Here is a 9,044-nt window from a genome sequence, read left to right as displayed (position 1 = left end):
CCTTCCTTGTTCTCTCTACTTTTCAGCGAGTTTATGCAGTCAACACCGACCCATCGAGAACAACGAGCTGGGACTAGCTTTTCCAGCTAGGTCTCTCCTCCTTTAGGAAAGATTTGTTGCTTAGACTAAGGAAAAGGCCCTAACGAGTCCAGATTTCCTACCTCCTTCCCTAGCCCGCATCAGATGGGTTTCCCGGGAAAATCTCGGTGGCGATGCGGGGCGGACGGACTGCTCTGGCCACTGAGGGACCTGCTTCCGGTTCGTTCCTGTGGGGGGTATTTGGGGGCCACGGCGAAGGCGCGGGGAATACTCAGCAGCCGCCGCAACATGGGCAAAAACCGGAGTGGGCGTTCCCGACCCGCTCCCCTTTTGTTAGATCAAGGCAAAGGTCAATATGGTTTTAACGCGAATTTATTAGCACAGAAATCAGCAAGCCGCTCGCTAATTAGCAAAGCCCAAATAAACGTGCCCGGAGGCTTCTCTTTTCCTTTTTTCGGTTTGTGGTTTTTTTTTTTTTTTTTTTTTTTCCTTCTATCTTAATAAAAAGGGGACCCACGAGCAAAAATAGAAAGGAAAAAAAAAAGAGAGAGAAGCGCCAAACCCTCAGAGGAGAGGATAATATGGGACTTTATGAATGTTTTATAGGTAATTGCTGTATAACTTTCTAATTTCGCAGGGGGGTGTTCACCTCCAAAGGCTGGGGACAGAGCCGTCCCCCGAGTCCAGTGGAGGGTCACAGCCCCCAGTCCCCGCTCGCGCCCCCTCTGCCCCCGCGGGACGGCCGGGCGGCCCACGCCGGCATGGGGAAGGGAGGCGCTCGGCAGGGAAGCTGCCTGCCAGGGGAAAGGGGGGGGGCGGAGGGGGGAACGGGCACACACAGCTATAAAGTTCAAAGGCCGGCGGGGCTCGAGAGCTCCGTGTCCGCCGGGACCCCTCCGCCCTCCCTGCCTGTTTCCCCTCGTTACTCACCCCGACCGCGGGCGCTCGCTGGCCTGTCCCAGCTCCGTGCAGAGACAGCTGCCGGGCCGGGGCCACATCCCCAAACCCTGCACGGCCCCGTCGCACCCGTCCCAAGGGGCCAAAACTTCTACCCGCTGCCGCCCTGCCCAGGTGCTTAAAATAACAGCAAGGGGCTCGACACCTGCGGGGGATTTGATTTTCCTTTAAAATACAGATAGGGAAAAACAGCGCCTGTAAAGAAACAACGAGCCTAAAATTCAAAATATATTCAATATTATATTCAAAATAAAAAAGTGGCATCTGCCTTTTCTAATCCGAATTTCTTGAGTTCTCGTCACGGGGAAATTAGCTACCTTGAATTTTCGCGTTTGTTAAAAAAAGATAAAGTTTATTTCTTTTCTTTTCTTTTTTGTTCGTTTTTTCCCTGTGATTTTTCAGTCACAAAAAAAAAAAAAATCTATATTTTGTCATCTAAGCATTTATTTTACTGAATCCAAAAAGACATGAAAAGGGATAGAGAAGAACCACGTTCGTTCGTTTTAAACTAACGTATAGAAGTGAAATTTTTTTCTCCTTTTTTGGACGACATATAATAAATATGATATAGCACTCAGCACTCGGTCTGTACAATTCTGTTCGCATTAGGGAGCATGCCACTTTTCAGTAAGAAAAAAAAAAAGGTAATGACAAAAATCAGTGCAAAGTTCTCCGTTCCCCCGGTCTTCTCCGCCGGTTGGGGGTCGAGGCGCTCTCATTCCCTCTGTCCTCCGCAGCCGTTAGTCTCTCCGGCGGGCTCCGGCTCCCTCTCCCTCTCCTCCTCCTCCACCCCCTCCGTAACACTCTCTCCCAGCTCCAAGTCCTGCCTCGCAGTAGCCGAGGTCGGCGGGTCGCCCCGCGGCTCTGCCCGCCTTCCCCCGCGTGTGGTCGTTTCACTTACGGGCTTGGCTCTGGGTTCACGGTTCAAGAGTCCCTGCTCTGACTGATCGCCTCCCTCGGTGGCCGGTGACTGCCTGCAGAAGCTCCTGCCCCTCGGCTTCCCCTCGCTTCCTCCTCTGCGGTGCTGGGGCTTTTTTGGGGACGGGGAGGGGAAGGGCTCGTTGCGGGGACCGCGGTGCCGTTTCACCGGGGGTGCGGGGTGCCGGGCATGGGGTTGGCCAGGGGGTTGAGGGCCGGCTGCCCGCCGGGCCCCAGCCCGTGGATCAGCACCCGCGGCACCAGTGGCCGCTGGAGCTGGGGGTGCGGCGCGGGGGGAGTCCGATACATGCTGCTGTACATGGCTGCGGCCGCTGCGGCCGCCGTCGTGCTGTCCATGCTGCCCAGCAAGCTGGGGTGATAGAAATAGGGCGAGGGGAACATCCGCTGCAGCGCTGAGTAGTTCCCGGCCTCGGCCAGCAGCTCCAGGCCCACCGCCGTCTGTCGCTTCCACTTCGTCCTGCCGGGGGGAGCAAGAGGCGGCTGCAGGGCGGGCGCCGCGATGGGGCACCCAGGCCGCTTTCGCGGGGTCCCGCGGGCGGCGACCCCCATCCCCTGCGCGGCCCCGCGCCACCGTGGCCCCGACGGGGCGCACTGGCCCCGTGGACCCGCACACGATGCGATCCTCCCGGCTCTGCCCGGTTTCCCCTCCAAGCCCCGCACCCCCCGACACATGCATACGGCGACTCCGGCCAAATTAATAACCGCGGTACACGGTTAGATCGCAACGCACTGACACTAATGGTTTGCGACAGAATTAGGGTGGCTGCAACCGTACGTAATGAGACAGAAAATTACGGCAGCGTTGACAGGGGCCGGACCTCCCAGCCCACCGCCGGGGAGGGCGCGGGGCAGCAGTCGGGAGCTCCCCGCACCACCCCGGGCTCCCACGGGCAGGAACCCAGCGGCGCAAGCCCGCCCCCGGCTCTCCGGGGAGACCCTGGGCCACCGCCCTGCCGGGGCCCGCCTTACCTCCGGTTCTGGTACCAGGTTTTGACCTGCGTGTCGGTGAGATTGAGGGCGGCGGCCAAGTCCATGCGGTCCTGCACGCTCAGGTACTTCTGCCGCTCGAAGCTGCGCTCCAGCTGGTTGAGCTGATGGTCGGAAAAGGCCGTCCGTGCCTTTCGAGGCTTCTTGGCCCGCACCGGCGGGCTGTCCCGGCTGCTGCTGATCTCCCGATCGCCCTCCTCCTTTGTCCCTGCGAGTGAGCCGAAGAGCGGTGAGGGCCGGCGGGACACCGGCTCGGCCCGCGCCCCGCCCCGCCGTGGTTACCGGGCCCCACCGCCCCCTCCCCGGGGGCCTCTCCGGGGCACGGGGGGAACGGTCAAGTATGGCGGGGGGTGGTGGCGGCGAGCCCGTCCGGGGAACAGCGGGATTCCCACTCTCCGTTTCCCAACTACAGGGCTTTCGTTATTTTCTCGCCCTCTCCCCCCGGCCCGAAACGCCGGGAAATCGATCTGTCAATCCGGCTCCACTCGGGCCGCAGTTTGTGGCGCTCCTTGATCTTCCCCGCAGGAAGAACAATAATCTCCCTAATTGACCCACTGGGGAGGTTGGTGCACACAAAAATGGCCAGACCAGACTGTACATCTGGTTTGGGCACTCGTATGCTAATGGTAAAAGAGCAAAATGAGCTGCACTCGCAGGCACCGCGCCGCTCTGAGCCCGGCGAAAATAGCTCAGTTGGGCAAAATTAGGAAATTTTGTCCCTTTGCCTGCCGGCTGCAGCGGGCTGCCTGTGGGGAGGACAGCTCCTCCGACACGGCAGGAAAATATCCCCTCTCCCTGCTTGCCCTTCCTCACTCTTTTCCTCCTTTCCCCTTCCCACGCACACATAGCTCTTTTCACTTCCGAACCCCTCACGGCGGGGGCTTCCCCATCAGCACGAAATGCCTAATTGAAAAAAAAAATAATTGAAGATGGAGAAATAAACCTTCTATCCCGGCGCAGGGAAAACGCGAGGCTTTTGCCAAACGCACAAAGCCCTTACATCTCCGACGCCGAGCGCCGGCCGAGCTGTTGTTGTTGCTGTTATTATTATTATTTTATTTTTAATTAAAAGTTGGGTGGGTTGGTTTTTTTAATTTTTCGTTTATTTGGTATTGATGATTGCTAGGGAAGTAGAATTTTTTATCTTAATTTTAGATCGAATGAGCAAAAATGAAAAGGCTGAATGCACTAAGTGCAGCTGAGCCACCGGTTCTTAGAAAGCCAGAGAATCATTTATGTGCATTTGCATTAAAAATAAATACAGTCTGATTTCCCATGCGATCCCATTGCTCGGGCTATTTCCTTAAAAATGGGGAAGCCAAATTAAAAAAAAAAAAAAAAAAAAAAGAGGAGGAAAGGCTAACAGATAATAAAATAAATAAATTAAAAAAAAAAAAAAGGCGATTTGATTTAATTTCATTTTCTACCGACCTTATCCCCGCGGTAGCGAGGATCACCGAGCGGCTCCGGCAGAGAGAGCGCTCCTACCGCAGATTTTCTCCCCGATTTTCGTTTCACCAATGCGGCCGAGCAGCGCGGCCCCGGTTGTACCGGCGGCCGAGCCGGTGCGGAGCTGGGCCGGGCCGTACTCACCGTGGCATTTGATGTCGCCCTGCGTGTCGTCGCGCTTGTCGAGCTTGGCTTTACCGTCCTCCTGCTCGAGTTTGGGCCTGAAGCTCTCCGGGGCCGCGCTGCCCTCCTGCTTGGGAGTGTGATGGGGAGAGGGGACGCTGGTACTGTAAGGTGCACACGCCGCTAGCGGTTTGCTGTCGCCCAAAATGTCCTTAATTAAAAAAGAAGAGGTGGAAGTCCTGGGGCCGGAGCTGGCCGAGCCCAGCTGGGGCGGCGGTGGCTGCGGGGGCGACGGCTGCAAACTCGGCGGCGGCGGCGGCGGGTGCGGGCCGAGGTGGAGGTGGTGCGGCGGCGGCGGGAGGCTTTCCGCCACCCCCAGGTGCGGCTCGGGGTGCTCCATGCTCACCGAGATGGGCGATGAGGGCGCCGTCCCCACCGTGTCGATTTCCGAGCAGGGGGACGGCGTGGCCTGGCTCCTAAAATCCGCCGACCGGCCGTCGCCGTGGGGGCGAAAATCTCCGTTCATTACTCCGGGGCTGCCGGTGCTGCCACCCGACAGGATCGTATCTATCCCGAAGCTGGACCCGCTCGGCCCCTCCATGGCGGACCGCTCAGCGCCGCGTCCGCATCCCCGTGGGCGGCCGCGGGGGTCTCTCACCGGGAGTGGAGGAGAAGGGATGGGGGGGCGGAACTGGGTTACCCCAACCCGCGCACCGGCGGCGCGGTCGACACTAACTCGGGGCCCCCGCCGAGCCCCACATCGCCGCCGGGGCGGTTCGCCGCTAACCAACTTTGTTGCGGGAAGTTGCGGGCGCGGAGCGGGGCGGACACCGGCCACTGCGGCGCGCCCGCCCGTGCCCACCGAGCTCCTCTCGGCGGCGGCGACTCCCCCCGTGACGTCACAGCCGCCGCGTCCCCCCCGCCGCTTATTATAAACCCGGGCTTTTGCCGCCGCCGCTGCCCGCCCCCATTGGCGGAGGGCCGAGAGGGGGCTGACGCAGCGCGGGCCGCAGCCAATCGCGGGCGGTGGCGGGGACGGACGCGGGAGGGGGGCGCGCCCCCGCTCCCTCCCGGGCCCGTCCCCGCCGCCGCCGCCCCGTCGGGCCTCGATTCCCCGGTCGCCGGATCGGATCCCCCGGAGAGTATCGTCCGGTGTTCCCGGTACGGTTCCCCGGCTGAATGTCAGAATAATGAGAAATGCCAGCGACGTATTAATCCTGATGAAGCTGCGTGTCAAGCTAATTAGAAGAGTAATTATAAGGGTGATAATTAATGATTTAGAGTTCTCCGAGTTGTATTTTAGTAGTAATTACAATTTCCATGGTCCTATGAAGCGCAGCCCGACATCCCCCCTCCCGGCCTGCAGTAGCCCCTAGACCCGACTCGCCCCAAAAATATCATCCGCGACGGCAGACCTCGGGGGCTCTGGGGAACGGGACACAGCAGTGGGGGCGCAGGGAATGATTAGGGCAGGATGACTGCAAGACGGATTTTTGGGTGGCTGGTGTTCAGCGACGGCACTAGGTACTGCGTTAGGTGTGGGGCCGCTGGCATCCCTGCTCCGCAAGACGGCTGTCCCGGTGATGGGAATCCACCGTCAGACTGGAGCAAGGAGCGGGGATGGAGGACACGAAGGTCCCTTCTAAAGCCGCTCATCGTCCTGCCTGCCCCGTAACCGGGAGTGCCCCGTCCGGCCCTGCACAGTGCTGCTGTGGGGGTGTGGTGGCAGCGCGGGTGCGCCTCCACCACGCTTCCCACCGCGTTTTGTTTCCCGAGTAAACCGTCCTGCTCAGAGGTACGGAAGGGTGCGGGGAGCGCACGGGAAGCACAAAGGACGCGCGGGACCGTGTTCAGCCAGTAACTCGTTGCTGAAGATCGGATCCGACGTGAGACGACGCAGCCCCGGGACAGCGGCGCGGGATGAGAAGCTGCACCCCGACATGAGAGATGCGGATGTGCAGAGTGCCGCGGCCCTCGGCTCCGCTTCCGACAGCTTGGGGCCGGCCTTCCCTCGCGAGGAGCGGGGCGAGGAGTTTCTGTGTCCTTGCTGGTAAAAATCGAGGTGCTTCCTTGGGATTCACCGTTCACCGGTGCCGTACCCGAAGATCACCGGCCCTCTCTGGGTACCGCGGCGGGAGCTGGTCCCGGCCTCACTGCCGCACTTCGAAGAAGGTTTTTCGACGCCAGGGAAGCCGGCCCACGGGTAGCCCGTTGCCACCAAGCATCTCCCGCTCCATCCCAAGGGGCACACATCGCCGTCCGCCGCCCCACGGGCAGGCGGAGGCAGCTAGTTGTACGGTTTGCCGCCGGGCTTTAGGCACCGGTGCTGCGCCCGGAGGGCGGTGAGGGAGCAGAGGCGGCGGGCCCGAAAGAGGTGCAGGGCCGTCCTTGTCCGCTGGGCGGCGGTGGCGGCCGCCCCCGTTGTCCCCGACGGGCGCCCAGCGCGGACGGGGCCGGAGGCAACGTGGGCGCCGCAGCCCCGGTGCGAGCAGGGTTGGCAGCATGGCGGGGTGACCTCCTGTCAGCACGTTCCTACAGATCGGGGCATTTGAAGGAAGAAGAAAAAAAAAGGGGACAGAAGAAGAGGGGAAACTGAGGAGTAAACTGAAAAAACAGGAGAAAGGGAAAAATACTTAAATATCTGCAAGTGCACAGGAAGGTTTCCTGCAGCAGGGAAGCAGCCCGCGGCACCCGTGTTTATCTTGCCGTCTTGTTTTGAAATTTACCAAAACTATGTCCTAATTATCCCTGGGGGAATGCGGGATGCCGGGTAATATGTTACACTAGCATAATCCTTTAATTCACAATACATTTCCCCGTCCCGGAATCGGGATTTAGGGCTTAAAGTCATGTTCCTGAAGAGTGAACACCTTTCATTTCCTTCCTCTTATTTTTTAATCCTCGACTCCATTGTTCAGAAATATTTAGGCGAAAGCAGCGGCGAGTCCCGCCCTGGCCGGGGCAGCCCCTCTGCTCCCGACCGGGCTCCGCTGACCCGGAGCTCCCGCAGCCTCAGCTTGGCCTGCTCCTCCGTGGTCACCGTCGGCCGGTTCGGATTCTCAGAGCGCAGGGGCATCTCACGCAAAAGGCCTTCCACCTCCAGCTGGCACCCTCTGCGGGTGAGGTGACCAGCGGGACAACCCTTGTACTTTTTGAGGCCGGGGGTGGATCATGACAGCTGCCGCCCCGTGTCCCCTACGCCCCTGGCTGGGTGACCCCCCTTTCCCATCTATCCCACCCGTCTGACTGCGGGCAAAGCCACGGAGCTCCCCCTCCAATAAATCAGCAACAGCCGAATCAAAGCGATGAGCGGAGGTGCCACTCAGAGGAGTCGGACAGGGCCCCGCTCGTTAATTAGCAGGCAGCTAATTAGAGCGGCACTTAGAGCGCTAATCAATGGCCCGATGGAGGCTGGGAGCAGAGAGCGGCAGGGACGGGGTATCATGTGCCCGTCCGACAGCCGGTCCTTGCCTGGGGGGCGGTCCCGGCCGAGGCACCACGGACCGGCCCCAAGCTCTGGCCAGCGGGGTCCAGCAAGTGCTACCTTGGCCCTCAACGGGAAGCCCACGCCCCGTCGAGGGGTACCCCGAGAAGCGGGGTGCGGGGTTCTGGGAGTCCTTCCGCCAAACAGGTCGGGGATGGCATGGCGCAGCATTTCGGCCCCGGGATGGGTTACTTCCTACTCGAATTTTGGTGCACAGTCGTGTCGGCTCACTGGCAGCACCGCAGCTCGGAGGGAGGGGGGGCTGGAGGGGGCCGGGAGGGGCCGAGCCCGTTGTACTGTGAAATTTAACAGTCTGAACATCCCTTTATTAAAAGCTGCTGCTTGACATTTACACTGTGCCAACAGACTCGCCGTCTAATCCAGGCGAAAATATATTGTACCTCGGAGTAACTGGGGCTGTTGCAAGAGACGCTACAGAACGTTTCCAAGAGGGAACAAAACGGCGCGGAGCAGCGCGGAGCCAGGCGCGGAGCGAGCGCGGCCGCAGTCCGTTCGTCCCAGCCAGAGCCGCTGCCCGAGCGGCGGCTCTCGGCTGCCTTCTGCCTTTCCCTTCCTAAAAGAAAAAAAAAAAAAAAAAAAAAGGAAAGAAAGAAAATAAAAGAAAAAGGAAAAAATTCGAAGAAAGTTAACTTTGTGTTCCAAAAAATTAATCTTAACGTTTAGTGCTACTGTTTTTCTTTTGTCAAATGTTTTCCCCGTTGCAGGCTGAGGACATGATCAGAAATGCTCAGGGAGCAGAAAGCACATTGATTTCAGCTTGTTCTGTCCGCAGACAGGCCCTGACAAGGTTGTTAGAACAGTTGGGGAGGTCTCTACAATCACTTAATTACCAAAGCTGTCACTCAGGCGGGACGGGACTGGCCGCTCATGTGGCTGCGAGGAGCATTCCACTACTGGGTTTCCTCCTTGATGGATCTGTGCTGATGGCATTGCAAAATAATTATAGTGAATTTTCTGATGTGTGATTTTATACCACGTTCATGCTTCAGAAAGGTAATCGGAAGGATGAGAAGGGTCAGTGCCATTTCAGATTACCTGAAGTCCA

At 59.1% G+C, this 9,044-nt stretch overlaps 1 protein-coding gene across 1 annotated transcript; it reads right to left on the bottom strand.

The window, feature by feature from the left end:
• Nucleotides 1–1,420: 1,420 nt before the first annotated feature.
• On the bottom strand, nt 1,421–5,377 carry BARHL2 (BarH like homeobox 2). The gene is made up of 3 exons (XM_042030252.1): nt 4,516–5,377; nt 2,905–3,130; nt 1,421–2,392 (listed from the first exon to the last, which is right to left on the bottom strand). The coding sequence occupies exons 1-3, from the start codon at nt 5,093–5,095 to the stop codon at nt 2,080–2,082; spliced, it is 1,119 nt and encodes a 372-aa protein (XP_041886186.1). The 5' UTR covers nt 5,096–5,377; the 3' UTR covers nt 1,421–2,079.
• Between the last annotated feature and the right edge of the window lie 3,667 nt (nt 5,378–9,044).

The sequence above is a fragment of the Corvus kubaryi genome, unplaced genomic scaffold, assembly GCF_017639235.1.
Source record: "Corvus kubaryi isolate FWS band 111438036 unplaced genomic scaffold, C.kubaryi_AGA036_p1.0 37334, whole genome shotgun sequence".
In the NCBI taxonomy this organism is placed as follows: Eukaryota; Metazoa; Chordata; class Aves; order Passeriformes; family Corvidae; genus Corvus; species Corvus kubaryi.
This window is presented reverse-complemented; position numbering and strand designations above follow the sequence as displayed.